Consider the following 20,542-nt stretch of genomic DNA (forward strand, 5'->3'; position numbering starts at 1 on the left):
TGACATCACTGTACAACCAAAGGGACTGTGTCTGTGATACAATATCCACAGTCAACATATGTCTTTAGGAGTTCTGGGAACTGGGGTGATGCAAAATTTTTTTGATGTGTGTACATCTACAGGCCCAAAAAAATCCCTATAATGTTACCAGTATGACAGTTGACTGATACAGTGCTACAAGAAATGAAACTGTGTGATGAATATGCAAAAAAAAAAAAAAAGTTGAGATAAGCTGGGCCTTTATTAGGAGGGTAAAAACTTCACAAGAAACTCCCACCTTACATTAAACAAGAAAAAAGTATAAATAGTTTTACACAATGTCTAAAACCATATCTTTTTAATAAACTGTACAAGAGTGTTGATGAATTAATGTCATCTTAAACTATTTATAGACGAAATAGATAGTAAGATTTTCATCTGTTGATTTTCCAGTATGCATATTTTCTGTTACATACTCTAAGAAATTTGACCATTAAGCGTATAGGCTATTAATAAGCACACAGCTATCTTAGTACTTTCTTATCTATATACTATCTTATACTTGTATTACATATGTTTTTGAAATTATTTATACAGCTTAACGCTACAAAGTCCGCATCTCATGGTCTCGCGGTAGCGTTTGTGCTTCCCAAGCACGGGGTCCCAGGTTCGATTCCCAGAGGGGTTAGGGATTTTCACCTACCCTGAGATGACTGGGTGTTGTTGCGTCGTCTTCATCATCATCATCATCATTCATCCCCATTACAGTCAGAGAAAGGCAATGGCAAACCACCTCCACTAGGACCTTGCCTAGTACGGTGGTGCGGGTCTCCCGCATCGTTCCCCTATGCTCTGTCAAGAAGCATGTAACTTCATTTCCATTTCAAATGTTACAAATTTATAATGTATTGAATGAGTTTGTTGTTATATCATCAAGCACCTATTATGCTGCCTGAATATGTTCTCGTAGTATAATTCTTACTGCAAACTGAGTTGCTGTATATCTAGTTGCATCTATGTACAGAAAAGATGAAAATGATAAAAAATAAATAAGAGTATAAAATGGTACTCTATTGGAAGATAGATCAGTGTAGCTCAGATATAATATAATTCATTACTCTGTATCCATAAAATTTATTTTCCACTAATGGCTATGCTCTTGCTATCCAAGCCTGATAAATTTGAGAAATCAAACATGTTTGCATATAAGTTCATCAAAACCACAGTTGTTACCGGAAAAAAATTTCGAATAAAAACATAAATTCTACATTTTGAATGGAAAAACTGCACCAGTATCAGTGGAATATATATATATATATATATATATATACCTAAAAACAAAGATGATGTGACTTACCAAATGAAAGTGCTGGCAGGTCGACAGACACACAAACGAACACAAACATACACACAAAATTCAAGCTATCGCAACAAACTGTTGCCTCATCAGGAAAGAGGGAAGGAGAGGGAAAGACGAAAGGATGTGGGTTTTAAGGGAGAGGGTAAGGAGTCATTCCAACCCCGGGAGCGGAAAGACTTACCTTAGGGGGAAAAAAGGACGGGTATACACTCGCGCACACACACACACACATATCCATCCACACATATACAGACACAAGCAGACATATTTAAGGTCTTTAAATATGTCTGCTTGTGTCTGTATATGTGTGGATGGATATGTGTGTGTGTGTGTGCGCGAGTGTATACCCGTCCTTTTTTCCCCATAAGGTAAGTCTTTCCGCTCCTGGGATTGGAATGACTCCTTACCCTCTCCCTTAAAACCCACATCTTTTCGTCTTTCCCTCTCCTTCCCTCATTCCTGATGAAGCAACTGTGGGTTGCGAAAGCTTGAATTTTGTGTGTTTTGTTTGTTTGTGTGTCTATCAACATACCAACGCTTTCGTTTGGTAAGTTATATATATATATATATATACACTCCTGGAAATGGAAAAAAGAACACATTGACACCGGTGTGTCAGACCCACCATACTTGCTCCGGACACTGCGAGAGGGCTGTACAAGCAATGATCACACGCACGGCACAGCGGACACACCAGGAACCGCGGTGTTGGCCGTCGAATGGCGCTAGCTGCGCAGCATTTGTGCACCGCCGCCGTCAGTGTCAGCCAGTTTGCCGTGGCATACGGAGCTCCATCGCAGTCTTTAACACTGGTAGCATGCCGCGACAGCGTGCACGTGAACCGTATGTGCAGTTGACGGACTTTGAGCGAGGGCGCATAGTGGGCATGCGGAAGGCCGGGTGGACGTACCGCCGAATTGCTCAACACGTGGGGCGTGAGGTCTCCACAGTACATCGATGTTGTCGCCAGTGGTCGGCGGAAGGTGCACGTGCCCGTCGACCTGGGACCGGACCGCAGCGACGCACGGATGCACGCCAAGACCGTAGGATCCTACGCAGTGCTGTAGGGGACCGCACCGCCACTTCCCAGCAAATTAGGGACACTGTTGCTCCTGGGGTATCGGCGAGGACCATTCGCAACCGTCTCCATGAAACTGGGCTACGGTCCCGCACACCGTTAGGCCGTCTTCCGCTCACGCCCCAACATCGTGCAGCCCGCCTCCAGTGGTGTCGCGACAGGCGTGAATGGAGGGACGAATGGAGACGTGTCGTCTTCAGCGATGAGAGTCGCTTCTGCCTTGGTGCCAATGATGGTCGTATGCGTGTTTGGCGCCGTGCAGGTGAGCGCCACAATCAGGACTGCATACGACCGAGGCACACAGGGCCAACACCCGGCATCATGGTGTGGGGAGCGATCTCCTGCACTGGCCGTACACCACTGGTGATCGTCGAGGGGACACTGAATAGTGCACGGTACATCCAAACCGTCATCGAACCCATCGTTCTACCATTCCTAGACCGGCAAGGGAACTTGCTGTTCCAACAGGACAATGCACGTCCGCATGTATCCCGTGCCACCCAACGTGCTCTAGGAGGTGTAAGTCAACTACCCTGGCCAGCAAGATCTCCGGATCTGTCCCCCATTGAGCATGTTTGGGACTGGATGAAGCGTCGTCTCACGCGGTCTGCACGTCCAGCACGAACGCTGGTCCAACTGAGGCGCCAGGTGGAAATGTCATGGCAAGCCGTTCCACAGGACTACATCCAGCATCTCTACGATCGTCTCCATGGGAGAATAGCAGCCTGCATTGCTGCGAAAGGTGGATATACACTGTACTAGTGCCGACATTGTGCATGCTCTGTTGCCTGTGTCTATGTGCCTGTGGTTCTGTCAGTGTGATCATGTGATGTATCTGACCCCAGGAATGTGTCACTAAAGTTTCCCCTTCCTGGGACAATGAATTCACGGTGTTCTTATTTCAATTTCCAGGAGTGTATGTGTGTGTGTGTGTGTGTGTGTGTGTGTGTGTGTGTGTGTGTGTGGGTGTGTGTGTGTAAAATAATGGAGGCATTTACAATCTATTTATTCTTCTAAATTCTAAAATTTCGTTTGTGACAGTTCCCTCCACAAATGGAGACAATTCTGTTTGAATGTAGTTGGATAACATAGACTACTGCACACTATATTTCAGGCTACACGTTATTTCATTTTTATAATTTGAGCCTGGTTGACTATCAGATTAAGAGGCTTAATTAAAAATCGTCTGAGTAAACTACATTCATCAGTATAAAAATACTAATTGTGGCCCTAGGTCAGTAACTGACTTTATTAAAATTTCTTCCATGTTCTGGTGCTAAAGCAGAAAAATTGTATTAAAAATAGTGATTCCGATGAGTAAATTGTTGTTATAGCTTAAAATGGACTAGGAACAAAATGAGCTCACTTTCATATCAGTTCACTGTGTTAAGTAAACCATTGATCACTGAAAATTCAACTTAATATTACAGGCAATGCACCTCACGGAAACAATCTTCCTAAAATCTTAAATAATCAGTGATAAAAGCAATAGGACTGGCCTGACACAATCATAGAAACTTTAGCCCAGTCTTCCAGTACTCCATTCTATGAAATGTGGTGCTGGGTGGCAACTCTATGTTCTTTGCCTGTTGTAGCATCCGACAGACTTTTACAGGTGGATTAATGGAAGAAATTTTTTCCCACCGGTCACCCTTCTCTCATCCCTCAGCAACCGTTTAATATTCGTTATATTTCCTTTTGCAAATTAAATTAATACTCGAGTAAATGTAAATGCCCTGTGACTAGGGCCTCCCGCTGGGTAGACCGTTCGCCAGGTGCAAGTCTTTCGATTTGATGCCACTTCGGCGACTTACCCTTCTATGGTGATGAAATGATGATGATTAGGACAACACAACACGCAGTACCTGAGCGGAGAAAATCTCCAACCCAACTGGGAATCGAACCCAGGCACTTAGGACTGACATTCTGTCACACTAACCACTCAGCTACTGGGGACGGACAGTACTCAGGTGAAGGAGAAGGCCAATAACATTTATGACCGAACCATTCCATCCGTCCCATCTAGATGACTGCAAATTGGGATGATTTTGCTGAATCAGTGCGTACAAACTGAGACAAATTTTCTGAGTTTATAGACTAAGCAAACCAGTTGGTTGGTTGTCATTGTTTCATGGAAGTGGTCATAGGCACAAGGCACTGTGTGGTTGCATTAGAGCAGTCCCAAGCATCCACTGGCGTTTGGGACACCACTTCTGAGTACTAGATATGTTAGTTTAAATGACCAATGTGAATTATCTGATCATACTGTGTACTTCTGATTTGCTTTGTAGTGAAAATTTCTCCATGTATGCAGATGGCAATACTTACTTGCTGCAGTCTAGTATTTGGCTATGTAATTATATTACAACATATTTTTCATAAAATCATGAAATTCTCAGTTATCATCTTTAGTCAATGTAATAAAAAATGTGGGGTTGTTTAGTCTATGCGACTAAGAATGTGGTATTTTGATGTAGGACAGGGCAGGGCTCCAAAAGATGCCCTTGTCACTTTTGATAAGATTATCAGCTAGTCAATTTCATTCCTTCAGAACACTATACCAGTAACGAGAAGCGGCAGCAAACGCCTGTGGCTATTACATTTCACTGGGTGTATCTCAGCTAAGCAGTTCTCCGTACTGTGGATTTTTCGAGTTATTGTAACCTTCTGACATGCTAATCTTCACTGCTCTCAGCAATACAAATGACTTGACCTACATACACTTTATCTCACTAGCACTTCTTTAGCTTCAGACCATTTTTAAGAGAGCGCAAAATGACATTAATGTTGATTGGAGGACGAGATACGGTCTTGGTGCTAAAACTCCTTAAAATTCTCTCTATTTTAGAGACACAGTCCCAGCACATGGTAGGAAAGTAACTTATATAACTTCATCTTGCTGTACTTCCTATTATGATTTGAACTCTAAGGCATGACAGATCTGCTTCTCAGAGAATCTCTTCAGTTTCAGAACAAGCTTTGCATGTTCGCATGGTCAGCTTTCTATATCAGCAGCTAAGTCCAATACGTTGGTGTGGCTGATGACAGCGAGTCACATGCACATGACGGGCATTATTTGTAGGTTTGCAGTAAATGTTATGTCTCATAGTGCCATTGTCATTTGTAGATGAGAACATCCAAAAATGGCAGTCTTCTATCAGTCACCACTAACCACTGTATACTTAATATTGGCATGCATGGAATAAAAATGTTCTAAGGAATAGATAAGGGCACCAGTTCCATATGCCCACACTAAAAGAATGTTATCGACATAACCCCAGAAATATGTCGTTTCTAAGATAACATTTGTATGAAAATAACAGAACTAGGAAATGTCTTCCACAACAAAAGAAGCTCTTAATGGAGGATATGGTTACCTGTAACAGCTACACATGGCACGCTCTCTACGAGATGGATCTCCATTCCTCAGCAAGAGCGGGTTGGAGGTCTACAAGTGTCCTTGGTGTGGGCTGACAGGGTGAGGGTGTCTTCAATATGCACAATGCCTACCATTGCTGTGAGGTTAACCTGCATGTCAGCCACGACTGTGTATATCAAGTTCGCTTTGGTATCAACGACTGGGCTGGAATACTGGGCGACAGGTGTTTGTGCCCCTACATGTTGCCTGACAGGTTGACTTCATAAAGTAATCATGCATTCCTCTCAAACTATCTGCCTGATGCGCTGGAAGAGGTTTCACTACATGTTCTGCATGATTCTGACATGATGGTGCACCTCCACACTCTGGAATTAACGTGCGACTGTATTTGGACAGATCATTTCCAGGGCAATAGCTCAGATGTAGAGGTCCAGTTGTATGGCCACCGCATTCACCTGACCTAAATAAATCTCATCGATTTCTTCCTGTGACGACACCTGAAGGAGCACGTGTCCTCTACTCCACTGACAAATGTGGAAGAATTGGTAGCGTATGTTCATGCTGCTCTTGTTACTGTGGATGTAGCTTTGCTGTGAGGGGTTCAGAGTTGTATAGTTCTGCGGGTTATGCAATGTTTGGATGTACAGGGAGGTCGCTTTGAGCATCTGTTGTTCTGAGGACAACATATTCTATTGTGAAGGTCATGCGATCATTAATATGGACATTATTATTGTCACTGGTTGCTAACATGTGACATCCTAGAGCTCATATTACATGTAGTATAAATGACTAGTACATGTTGTGATATTGTACTGTTTTATCATCTTTAGCATCTCGAAACTGATATTGTTTTTGTAGTTATTCTGTCCTACGACAGGTCATCTGTTTCAACTGTCTATTTCTTATTTGTCTAACCACATATTTCTTGTGTTCAGTGTTTCAAAATGTTGTAAATTTAGGATACATGTGATCTAAGGAACGGTGTATATTACAGAATGAAATAAGCAAATAAAAAAAAAGTAAAAAAAAAATGCGCCCCACCCCAAGATCGAACCATCGACCTCCTGCATGCTAACCCAAAACTCTATCCACAACACCAACTGTACAGCAATAATAACATCTGCTGGCAGAGGTAGTTACCATTGTTACCATATATGTGGTTACAGTGTTGCCAGATTGCCACTCTTTAACGTTCTTTTTCTGCCGGATGTACTCGCCGGACGAAATTTTGGGAGAGAGGTTTTCTTATTGCTGATATATGAGGAGTCACGTTGCGAAGCCCGAGTGCCCGAATTTCGGTTCACCCTGTGTGTGTGTGTGTGTGTGTGTGTCTTTGTCTTTATTTTAAATTAATTAGAATCATAAAGCCTATAAGGACATGTTCATGCTTCTAATTCTTGTGCCCCTTCGTCCTCTCCTATCCTCCCTCCCCCCCCCCCAAAAAGGAAAATAATTCTGTATCCGCCCATGCTTCTGTATACTGGATTACATAACATTTAAGTGTATATAGAGCGATCTTTTTTCATAACAACTCATTGCTAACATACTTGAAGAACAACGATATTCTCTGGTGCAGTGAAGCAGAATAATAGTAGTAGTAATGATAAGAGGTACAGCGTTCTTCAGCAACAAGACGCTTTCGATCCCTAGGATAGTGATAAAAGTTGTGAAATTTACTTCTTAAGCATAGCTTAATAAAACCAATAAATGGATTAACTTGAAAAGAATGAAACATCGAGCACGCTGGCATCTGATCACGTACTTTTTCCAGGTTTTCAATTGAAGCCTTGAATGTTATTAAGACGATGTGGGACAAACGCTTAATATGATGGCAAATATTTTTACTCATTTAACATTGTGAGATAAATAACGGAATTCTTAGTGCGTTACAGATAGAGTGCAACTGATTAAAGTAGCAGACTTCTAATTTCTTTATGTAATAAACTAGAGGCACTATTTTATTTTGAGTTCATCTACTGGAATGTAAATACACACACACACACACACACACACACACACACACATATATATATATATATATATATATATAATTCCACAAACCAAATAATTGTACTAAGGGATGATATTTTATCATAAATGTGGTTCTACCTAATCTTTTGTCGTCGTAGTCCGTTTCGATTTATGTTGGTAGGTTGGTAAACATCGCAGGCGAAATCTTGTGTTGGCTGCATTGCTTGATTCGAAACTTGTGGCGGATTGTGTTGAATGTGGTGCAGAGAGTTGTTTACATTGTGTTAGCTGATGTGTTAATACAAGTATCTGCACCTCGATTTGGAGCTTTCCTCAGAGAATTCTTTGTAAACATCTCTATAATGAAGACAGGCTCAGCAAGTGCTTCGTCCACAAAAAATGCTGACCAACAGGTACTAGCCGTTATCAATACTCACATGGTGCAATCAACTGTTTAGCCAGTTACTCTACTTGCATGGTGTTCTTACTTAGGAAAATCTGAAAAATGCGAGGAAATCATTACACGTACTTCAGCCTGCAGCCAGGGATAAGGAAAATCTTGTTGGCCCTGGAAGAGAGATGCCTTCTTCGGGAAAAGACAACTCGAAAATTAAGTAAATATTATACACTTTTTATGTTCAGTGTATTATTGCCATGTGACTAGAGTTGTTACGTTACTCAATGAATTATGTAACAGAATAACTGTCAGACTTATCCAAAATTCATAATGTAACTAGCAATTTTTAACATATCTTTCAAGTTAGATTTGAACGCCTGGATGATATGTTTGAATTGTAACCCCCAACCCCCGTTATGAAATCGATAATGACAAGAACATCTTCACAACTATTTACTTTGTTTTTTGTTATTAATAAATCAATCTTAACTGACAAAGGATTTTGTGAAATGTAGTTAAATACTGTCTGCAGATGACTGTAGTAATTGCGAAGCTGGATGGTTATTTGAGAGACAGAATTTGTATATCGTGACATGTTTCCCCCCTTTGTTCCCTAGCGCTTAGCTTCCAAACGATATTAACGAACTTTCATATTACATGATAGTAACTATATGAGAGATCTTGTAGAGGTGGCATATATCTTTTTCTGTGTTCAGTGTTTATTCTTTTAGTGCTGTCGTATCTTAGTTTGTCACAAGTTGCTATAAATTCGTGTTACATACTATGGTAATTATGGAAAAGAGTTTAAGTGGACATCAGTACTGCCCTGGAACTTTACTATGCTGCTGTTCTGTCAGACATTAAAGATACGTTGGCTAACTCAACCATTGTCGTCAGCAGTTTGCTCATAATGATTTGCAGTACTGCTCTCACTACCTGCTAATTCAGTAATGGAAACAAAAAAAGTGTTGTGCTGTAATGTTGTGGTTTGTGAGTCCATAAAGGTAATGGAATGTGCTATAGGCTGCTTCTGTTAGTGAGAAAACTTAAATGTGGTCTATGACAGCTTATAAATTAGATTACTAATTGTACTGTTAAGAATAAGGGCAGAGTTACATAAGGGTATGTGGCCCTTTCAGAACCATAAGAAAACATTCCTCAGGAAGTAAGCCTTGTAATGAGGCATGGCTCCTGAATTTTGTAATTCAGGGAATCTCATTGATCTGTCTTCTTAACTCATAATAGTAGTAGCCATATCCTGAATTTGGAGTACTGTAGAGAAATAACTCTTAGAAACTGAATGAGGAAAGTGTCAACTAGAAACAGTAGCTACTGCGTAGGAAGACAGTGAGTGGATGCAGCAATTTGTGATGTCTTGTTTCTGTAGATACATTGTGTGGAATTAATGCTTCAGTGCTATAACATTTAAAGGTTTTAGTAGAATGGTATCTTATCAACTGTTACAACAAATCACACTTTAGCTATTCCTTTACCTACATAAGTGATTGCCAGGTGAACATGAGAGAGGACAATGTGTGTTGAAGACGTTGACTTTCATAGAGCTTTCTACAAGGAGCACATAATTGGTTTTTCATATTACGTTTAAATAAAACATCGGAAGAAACTTAATGTGTTGGGAGGTCGCATTAAGTATTATAGTTTAATTTCTTAAGAGTTAAATATGGTACAACCCGAAAACATACCATCGTAGCTTGTACGACCATTAACAGATTCGTATTTAGTCTAGGTTCCCTGTTATGGCCATGCTACTGGCCATAAGTAGACACATGTGTGTCCTGTTTTGGCCTTGTTTAAAAATATATACAAAACATTTATAATACAGATTTGGTATGCTGTTATGGTGGGACTGAAGGCTGCTATTGCAAGTAAGAGTTTAAGGTCTAGTACAATCATGCCAAAATATTATATATTCTTCCGTAATAAAGGAAATAAATTTAAATTAGATGGAATGTGAGTGTGATACTGTCTAGTTCAGAATTATCAAAACTCTTTAGTATTTCTTTTAGTATTTTGTAATTATTGTGTATGTTTTGAGTAAATGATTTAGTGTTTTGAACAGTAATGAGTTGTTACCCACTGAGAGCTAATTACCTCATAATACTATAAGCTGTAACTTTGCAAGATTGTTTCCATAAAAGCAATGTTTGATTCAGAAGACTTGAAATCTTCAGTCATTTATAGTACTGCTGCTTCTACTCAGTAACAATATATGGGGATCGAAAGTAGCATGTAACTGCTTAATTTCTTAATCTTTGTGGTTGATTTAAAAGAATACGAGAAGTTTTACAATAGGTTTAGACTTTCCTACAGGGTGATCACGTAATGATACCAGCTTTCGGGAATTATGGAGAAGGGTAAATATTTCAATTTGAGAAAAGGGACCCTGGTCCAGAAATGACAGAATCAAAAGGTATAAGCAAAAATCTACTCAAGTCCTGCCTTAGCCTCACACAGTGTTCAAGCTAAGGGCCCCAACTTCTGAATCCTGATCATGGCATACAGAATTCCCACTCATTACTTCCCAGTGCACTCAGATAATTTCCACTGTTGGACTGTCAATAGTGCACATAGTGCCAGAGAGAGTGAAAGTCCTAAGTCTACAGTACAGTAATAGCGAATTCCATTTACGTGCACAAGTTTTAGAAGTTTCTACATTTACAGCAATTGTTCAAAATGGCACCCCCAGGATCAGTGGAGGCATCGCATCGTCAAGGTTCTCTAGTACACATTCTAATATCCCCAGTGTTGTGACATCATAGGTTTCCCGGTGTAATAAATCTTGAAAATCTCTTTGGATTTGCTGCTGGATATATCGTTGCTGCCAATGTTCTACTAAGGGAGGCGCAACCTGCCCAGTCTTGGAGGGCAGCAACTGTGACGCCGTGTACGGTACGCTGGCCTACATAGGATGTCGATTGGCAGCTTGGCGTCAGTTCTAAGTGGGACTCGACAACAGAAGCAGCATTCTCCTGAAAATGGCAACCCATTGGATCACTGAAATATTGAATCGAGTTGATTTTAGGATCCAGCAGCAAACCCGAAGAGACTTTAAAGATCCCCAGTGTCATTTGAACAGAGTTGCAGGCAGTGAGAATTCTTGCCAGGAGACCCTCTTCAGTTTCGACAGGTGTCTTGTACACAAGATTTTTCGGGATTACGGAAGTGTCAGATTCCACCTGTCTGCCTTGACTCATGACGTCGTCAGTATGACGGAAATGGCTGTTCTAAGCATCTCCAATATGGCGCCTATGATTTCACTACATACACACGGCAACAAATACGAAAATACGTATAAATAAGAAAATAACATCTCCCTCCAAAATACAATCAAACTAACAGGTCAGCTGAGAGAAATTGGGGGTTTTAGGATGGGGACAAGCTAAATATAACAGTGAAAAAAAAAACCACCACAATCCCAAAACACACAAAATGATGAAGGGGGGGGGGGGGAAATTACAGGAATTGGACACTTCCCTTGACTGTAGCTGACGATACCAAAACACCAACAGCAAAAATTACGGAAATAGAAATCAGGCATTTCCTCTGACCACAGCTGACGATACCAAAACACCAATACCTACCTATAAAACTACGAAAATTGGAATGAGTCATTTCCCTTGAACTATATAGGTCAACCATAATTATTGATACAAAAAACCAGTAAGTCATTTCCCTTGAACTATATAGGTCAACCATAATTATTGATACAAAAAACCAGTACCTGCAACTACGAAAAACGAAACCAAAATCACAACACCTCAAAAATTCAAAAGCCAAACATCCCTACGTAAATTAAAACATATTCAATACACAATAAATACACAAAACATTACAACTTGAGAAAAATAGACCCAAAAAAACAATTACCACCAACAAATTTCAGCAGTGCAAAGTAGGTCGACCATCCTACACACACACACACACACACACACACACACACACACACACACACACACACACACACACGGAGGATGCCATCATACACAAGGTGTCTACGGACATAACCAATTCATAAACTCTGTGCCATAATGACATCACACACCACAAGACCCTTACGTCATGGATCAAAGCAGGCGGATGGAATCAGACGCTTGTGTTGACCCGATTTTTCAGGTGGCCCCACAAGAAGAAATCAAGTGGGTTGAGATCAGGTGAATGCGCTGGCCACAAACCAAGACCACTTCTGCCTACCCATTTTTCAGGGAATGTCTGATCTGGGTGTTCAAAACTCTTAGTCTAAAGTGAGACCAGGCTCCATCATTTTGGAAGGGCTCATCATTACCACCTTCCCCACAAACTTATGAACTATAGTACTTGCACATGCATTCCAGTCAGTGGTATCTAAATGATTTTCGCTTATAACTTTACACTCGGTTGCTTCCGGACCAGGGTCCCTTGATACCAGGGTCCCCAGGACCTTGATACATTAACTCATGTCAGTCATGCTTGAAAGTTTGTAACATCACAGAATCAACCTGTAGATGTTACATTTACGTAATCTGTTAAGGAGGCACCTATGTCCTTACAATATGTAATAGCAGTAAATAATTTAAAGTTATGTGGACCATTTGTATGGATAATCGTAATGATATTTTGCATTTGCTTTATACGTTCATATCTAAATGGGGCCACATGCTGATTATCATCTTATTTGAAAGAAATACTGTTGTGAATTAATAATTCGCACACATCACCTTTTACACATTACAGAATTACAAACTCTTCTATGCAATAGTATTTGTCAACGAGAAACATTTTTTTAGTTTGTTTTCAAATTTAACTTTGCTGTCTGTCATGTAATACCATCGGGAGATAGTCTCTGCAAATATTCACACTCGTGAAAGCTAGTGGGTATGCCCTATCTACTTCTTTGGACATGTACACAAAAATAGACTGGCCTAGATATACTGTATTAATAATCTTTCATCGGGTGCACTGTTGTAGTCTCTTTTCAATGAACTGTAATAGCCTGGTCCATGAGCGGCATTTTTTTCTGGTATGTCTGCTGTACACGCCCATCCGTTAATGTAAAGGGTCCAGGAACACTGTCACTTGCTCACTCTTGATGGAGCCACTGTGATGTTTTTAGTCCCTGGTCACATCAGTCTGACGGAAACGAGGCCACTGGTGCTGCTGCCAAGGCTGCAGTCACCCTACCTCGGCCCACTAGTTCTTACATTCCCTCCTATGATATCTGTGTTGCTGTCAGCAGGAGGTATCACCTTGGCAACACCACTAGTCTTCCCTTCATGGGAACAAACTCAGGGGAAGTAAGCCTCTCCCAGTGGCTTGGCTGCCTTCGTCTTGGCTCTCTCCCCGTGAGGAGATCATTTTCTGTCCTCGACCTTTGAAGGTTCACCATTTCCTGATGGAATTCGCTTTTTTAACCATTTATGTTTTCCGTCTGGGTTATCGGCTGTTTTAGCGAACGACACATGGGCTGTTGGCTGCATATTACTTTTGATGTGTTATATCAATATGGCGAAGGACGTTTAATATTTAGTTCAGGACATCTGTTGTCTTGTGGCATATTTTATGGACCTTTCTCCAAGTCCCTGTTCTTAGTTGTCTTTCCTTCCATCGATTGTAGTTATGGTTGCATATGACCTTAGTTGTTTTTGCAGCCTAAAGCAAACCAAACAAACAATTTGTGTCCGGTAGGTGGAGAGAAAGTGAGAAGCGCAATGCCATTGCTGTTGGCTAAATTGAGGGCGCAACAGAAATGTGGCTGTCGTTACTATTTAAAAGCATTAACACAACATTTTCCTTGGAGCATCTAACATACTTAATGAAATGCTACTGAAAAGTTCAAAGTTTGTAGCTGTCATCGGATGGATGTCCAGATCCTGCAGAACCCACCTCTCAGAAAGTAACCTTTGATACTGATCCTTGAAAAAATGAAAAGAGATGGGATGGAATTACCTACTGCATTTATTGCGCAGCTCAAGGTGACTAAAACACCTCATTCAGCAGGCGTACCTTCACTGACTTATTTTTCTCTCTTCTTTGCCACAATCTTCCCTGGCTTTTGTACAGTGGGGACACCACTCTCATCAGTATTCCAGACCGACTCATGGGCTTGTTGGCTGAGGCTCTCTGAGAGACAAGGGTGGCTGTTTGCCCATAAAACCATGAAAAACCAATCAATACCAGCTTGACGGTTTATGTTCCACCTGTGGGGTGTATTTTTGCGTTGGCCACAGCAAAATTGTATGCTAATTTGAACATAACTTTCCTAGAGAGGTCATATTTTAATTTGGTTGATTTTATAAAATAGTCCTTAAATATTTTTTCCTCATCTTTGGTAAAAATCTGTAACTTGGGAGTTTTGGTGAAGAATACTTGCAGTATTTGGTTTAGGTTTACATTTTGCAACATATCGTGTTAATGGCACTCTATGTGAAACTTCTTGGCAGAAGCTCTAACTGTAGAGGCCGGCAGCTTCCATGGTAAAGCTCACAATAAAAACAAACATAAATATTCAAATTCAGAATTTATTCGCAATAAATAATTTGTTTTCATAGATCTACTTCTACGTAAATACTTCGCAAGCCACCCTAAGGTGTGTGTCGGAGGGTATCCTGTACCACTCACAAATAAAACAAGGGATGTTTAGGTTATCGAGACAAAGTTACTATTGTAGCTTAATTTTGCAAGCGTAAATATGCCCCCTAATAAATTATGCTATTAAGTAAATTGGAATTGGCTAAAGGCTTTTACAAATGTGTTTTTGTAATAAGTTGTATAAAATAGTTCATGTGAAATAATGTCTGCTCTTCAGAGTGTACCTGTGAATGTAATTTTAGCATAGAGGTGGCTTTGTCATGGCCTGAAAAGGACTTTCTGCAGTTAGGGCTTCAGCCAAGAAGTTCGTCATAGAATGACGCTGACAAAATATGTTATAATGTATAAACTGAATGCAAATGATGCAAGTATTCTTCATCCAAACTTCCAAGTGAGACAGATTCCAGTAAAAAATTAAAAAAATTACAAATCCACAGTCGAAACCTTTCAAATGATAGCTACCGCACAGACCAAGTGATGCTAATAGTTGTGCCATTGAACTGTCCCCAACCTGAGTGTCAGAGGTATCCCTGCATTCACCATTTTCGTTCAGGTCTCTATTTCTAGGTTTTGCATGCAGCCATTCAAATGACTATAGAACAAAAATAATGCTCAAAGTGCATTGATTGCAATCACTAAGTTTGTTTGGTTAAACATAAAAGTTGAAAACCACTCACCAAATTTACTGCAGAAACATAAAAAACAATAAACAAGACAGCACAACACCTCTCTTGCTCCAAGGCAGCTGGTGGTTTTTCCCTTATAAAATATTAATGAACAATAAACAGTGATATCACATATGGAAAAATTGGCCTACAGATAAGAAAGCATGAATGGGTCAAGTTTCCCATGTGGTCCAGTATCCCCACTCTCTCCTGCGGAACAGTATTTCTAGGGCCCAATTGAGAATATTTTTCCACACTATTGACTTATCAGTAGGTTCCCCTCCCTTCGTCTTGCCCATTCCCCACATACATAAACTCATGTCTGTTTTTTTTTTTTTTTTTTTGGTAATTGTGATATGCACTGTATACAAATCTTGCAGTTGGGCCAGCCTTGCACTACTGTCAGCTTGATGCTCCAAGAGGCTGCTACTAATTATGACACGTCATATGTAGAAATCTTAGTTACAGTGCCTCTGGTGCACTTCTCAACCTTCTGACCTAAGAGGCAGCTTGTGTTGCTTTGGGCCTTAAAATGGCACTGAGTATTTCAGCTGATGACACTAACTAAACAGCACTTGGTGAAAAAAAATAGCCCATAAGATTTTTGATATTAAAACATATGGAAATGATCCAACTTTGGAGAAGAGTGCTGTAATCCCACAATTTCATTCTGTTTCTTGTTACTTGAGAGCCGGCCAGTGTGTCTGAGCGGTTCTAGGCACTACAGTCTAGAACCGTGCGACCACTACGCTCGCAGGTTCGAATCCTGCCTCGGGCATGGATGTTTGTGATGTCCTTAGGTTAGTTAGGTTTAACTAGTTCTAAGGTCTAGGGGACTAATGACCTCAGCAGTTGAGTCCCATAGTGCTCAGAGCCATTGGAAAATGAACTGTTATGTTTTGTGTGAAATGTTGCAATTTTGTAATAAAGCAGTTTGTGAATGTGTTTCCTCTACATTAGAAAATGTTAGCTAGTTTTGGCATAATTTTCTGCATTTGGGTTGTGCAGTAGCTACCATTTGAAAGGTATGTCAAATCTGTAATATATTCAAATGAGCCAATCCTTTTGATTCTTATGTTCATTGTTTTTTGTGGAATCGACGTGTCCGGGGGTGTCTCACATCTTCAAAGGCCCAAGTTTGTGACCTCATTTCATTTTCAAGACGTTCTCTGTGGTGTCCAGTGCTGTCCATTGGAAAACTCTTCCTGCTTTTGTGCACGCTAGTGCTTTCTGTTATAATGTTTCTCTTTTTTCGGGTCATAAAATATGGGTGACAGGAGCTCACACTGCAAGGGGACTCCTACCTGCATGTCCACGAAGCCTTAGGTGCCCCAGGGCAGTGTCAAAAGAACTGCCCTGGCCTTCGTTTGAGAGACATTCTGCAAAATGGCTCTGAGGGTGGCAGCCAACGGTTTGTCACTAACCGACAGTCCCTAGTACTGCTGCTTATCATATTCCTTGGCACCAATTAAATATTCCACTCAGGTGGTTCTTTCATTATGAGTTTGCATGCATTATGAGACCATTTCTGGAAAAATGGTCGTGTCACACAGCATTTAGCACTATGTTACTGGGAGCGGTGTTTAAGAGTGGCAAGGCCTAAGTTCCGGCTGTAGCTGATGATACAACCAGTAGTTAATTCAAACCGTCAATTGAATTTGACTGGCATACTGAGTAGGTGAATAATTAAATATTTGTGGCAGTTAGAGATGAAATTGCAAAGAAAATTCACAGATGTGCACAACAGCATGTGTTGCTACAGTGTACACATCAGGCGCTACTAAAATATGAGGTTAAAAATAGATGCTTATTGTCTGACTACAGTTTGGCTGTTGCTGACACACGTATTATGTTTGGTGAAAGTTTTCTGGCAAATATCAATTCAGAACTTATGGAGCCTATAGAAAAACAATATAAGTAACCTATTGAGTGTTTGTCTCACTGTTTTGATTGTTAAGCTTTTGCAGTTTGTTTGTTGTTGTTTGCTAATCTGTTGGCTGTGAACTTCCCATATTTGCACAGTTGACTTAAATGGGCTGTTGATCAAGTTGGATACCTTCCAATCCATTCTGTTGTTATAAACTGTCTGATGAGATGAAAGCTTTCCTTCCAGTATGAGTTGCATTTACAGGATGTTTTTGCTTCTGTATTTCTGTGTAACTTTGGAAAGCCCATATGCTCAAGAGTGTTTGGATTTATTTTCCCCTTGAGTGCAGCTCTTTTTATTGTACAGTAACTTTATCATTTGTATAATAACCCTTTGTGAATTGCTCATATGTTAACTTTACCCATATCATATTCCATTTATTCTGTTTCATGTACTTGTTATGAATTTTTTACCCCAAAACTTTCATGTAGGAATGTCAGTGAAAAGGACCAGAATTTAAAAAGGAAGAAACTCTGCAACAAGTGTGTACAGACAGACCCAGAAAAGGAACTTATCTCTGCAGAAGACCTAACATCCACAGGTGAGTTGCGTTCACCAGTTTTCGTATTTGCATTAAATTTGTGTATTGGACTGTGTTATCATGTTGTTGTAGTATGTTCAGCCATAGTGAAAATTTTGTATCCTCACAAACAGGGCAGTATTTGTTGGATCCAAATTCTCCACTTACATTACGTGTCCCATGCAGTATAAGTTTTGAACCAAGTGAACTGGTACTGTTGCCAAAAATCCGTTATACTGTGCTATTTTTACTGTAGTATATGAGGCTCAGTATTTCTCACATTCGATTGAAGTAAGTGAATACATGGAATCATGTTGCAAGACAGCTGCAATGGATATATGGGCACACACAGCAAGGGGTAGGGGGACACAGGTGTTCACTCCTCTCCCTCCTCCCACTAGTTTACTGAACAGTTTAAAAAGTGATAAGGTAAGTAAACACCATACTCAGTATGGCATCTTACATGGTGCACTGTATTAAACGCTTAAGACATGATCTATTCCATTCAGTTAATCTTCCAAGTCCTTTGCTGCCAGCAACAGAATGAGCTACACCATTGGAAAATCTATCCCCAGGGGGCTCGCCACTCTTTGGCAGGTTCATCCTCGGCTACCATGGGGCCCTAGCCTTTGCAGCATCTTTTCCCTTCTGTGCTGCGTCTACCCTCTTACTATTCTTTTTCCCCTCCCTTGGGGAACATGTCTGGGGTGTTTTTGGGAATGTTCCGCATTGTCTGTAGCTGACATGAGAAGAGTCTCACCACTGTTTTTCATTCCCTTTTCCTTTCTTCGTTCACCTTCTGTTCTTCCTCCGCTCCAGCATTTGAGGCTTCTCTTTTTTTTTTCTTCCTTCCTGTGCACTCCTGAAGGCCGGTCCGCATGTCCATGCGTAATTCCCAGCCCTGCGTCAACAGGGAGGCTTCGCACATATCCCTGGTATGGGCCAGGCCCAGGGAGGGGTGATTGCCTGAGCTGCTACCTTCCCAAATTGCCGATTGGTCTCTCTTTCAGATATTGGGGAGGTGTGACCTGAGGTGTGGACAATCACCTAAGGCGGCTGTGCCTCCTTGTGAAGGGGGCCCCAGACAGGAGGAGGGAAATGCTGGCAACAGTGGGGATGTTCTCGCAATGAGCCAATCATCTTTACGATTAACGTCTACGAAACGTAAATGGAATGAGGCTAACAGTTCAAAGATCCTTCCAGCTGCTACATGGTTCCTCGTACTGAAGTTGGTCAGTCCTGTGTGACAGTAATTCCATTTATTATTCAGAATGGTGTTGATGCAGTTGCTAGCCCTGTGAAATCCTGCTCTTGTTTACAGAATGGCACTTTGCTTTTGGAGACAAATTATGATTCTCAAGCACAACAACTGCTTGCTGCTTCGCTTCTCCACAGCTATCCTATTCATGTCGAGGCCCACAGAACTCTGAACTCTTCCGGTGGTGTTAATTACTCTAGGCTGCTCAACTGTCTGACTGAGGCCGAAATGCAAACATACCTCTTTGATCAGGGTCATCGCCGTCCATCGGTTGATGAAAAAGGTAGGTGTCTCCTTAGTGCCCCCACACACTCTTTTTCTCACCTTTGATACAGTGGTGCTTCTGTCTAAGACCAAAGGAGGCTATGGAGGTATCACAGTCCGGCTGCACATTCTGAACTGGATGCACTGCTACCAGTGTCATCATTTCACAACCACACTCAAATGTCTTGTCGATACCCAGCCAAATGTGTAACCTGTGACAGGGAAGTGCACGAAGGTGATTGTCTGCCTCCTCCTCCCTGCTGTATCAACTGCAATGGTGACCATGCTGTCTCCTTTTGAGATTGTCCCAAGTATCTCTTTGAGTTGGCTGTCCAGGAGATCCAGGTAAAGGAAAAAGTTCCTTACCCAATCGCTCGTAAGTTATTGGTTGGTCGCAAACACTGCATTCTACCATTTGGTCATTATAGTACTGTTCGTGCTACATCTTGCTCCATGAAGGACATGGCCATGCAGACATGCAACTTCAAATTCAGCTCTGAGGTTGTGAAATCACCCACTGTCCTGGTAGCATCACTGTCCCCTCGTCCAGCTGTGCAACAAGCCATCAAACTCTTGTCTCACGGGACGAAGTCACCAGCTACACAACCGGCAGGCAAGAAAGGACAGAAGAAATACTCCCGTGAAGACTTTCTGTGTCCATCCAGCCAACAAACACCTGAGTCTTCCTCTGCTAGCCGAAAAGACTCAATGAAGTCCAACAAAGGCAAACAGTCTTCTCCTTCACCGAAGATCCTCTTCGACCATGTCGCCACATGTTACCTTTGCCCAGCCGGCCTCCGTGTCGCCACTGTGCACCACCAACTGGTTTTCTCCATTGGACTCTGCAGGCCGACAGCACAAGAAAGCCAATGCTTCTGTGGACCTCATGGAGCAGAATCCTCCTGCCTCTGTGTCCTGTTGCAGCGAGTCTTCGCAGACTGGCTCTCAGCAACCACCAAGGTGACACCCTTTCATTTTTGCCTCCTCATGACTCCCTCCAATGGAATGTTCGTGGACTTCAATCCAACAAAGAGGGTTTATGGTTGCTTTTAGAATCGCAGCATCCACTTGTGTGTCTGCTTTGAGCTTCTGCATTTCTTCCCAGTCAGTTTTGACCTATCCCATTTGGACCTATCCTTCTGCACTGGTCTGTTCTTTC

The 20,542-nt window shown here is 41.3% G+C and overlaps 1 protein-coding gene across 2 annotated transcripts in view; it reads left to right on the forward strand.

Moving 5' to 3' along the window:
• The first annotated feature begins 7,995 nt into the window (after nucleotides 1-7,995).
• The window catches only part of LOC126164596 (geminin), a 37,160-nt gene continuing 24,613 nt past the window's right edge, over nucleotides 7,996-20,542 (forward strand). Inside the window, exons 1-3 of one of the 2 annotated variants that reach the window (XM_049920254.1) lie at nucleotides 7,996-8,180; nucleotides 8,260-8,381; nucleotides 17,773-17,882. In XM_049920254.1, coding sequence (XP_049776211.1) covers nucleotides 8,130-8,180; nucleotides 8,260-8,381; nucleotides 17,773-17,882 — 283 coding nt within the window. In that variant the 5' untranslated portion in view covers nucleotides 7,996-8,129. The remainder of the gene's footprint in view (nucleotides 8,181-8,259; nucleotides 8,382-17,772; nucleotides 17,883-20,542) is intronic. The other variant, XM_049920255.1, reaches the window with a different exon arrangement.

Source organism: Schistocerca cancellata, chromosome 1 (genome assembly GCF_023864275.1).
Source record: "Schistocerca cancellata isolate TAMUIC-IGC-003103 chromosome 1, iqSchCanc2.1, whole genome shotgun sequence".
Taxonomy (NCBI): domain Eukaryota; kingdom Metazoa; phylum Arthropoda; class Insecta; order Orthoptera; family Acrididae; genus Schistocerca; species Schistocerca cancellata.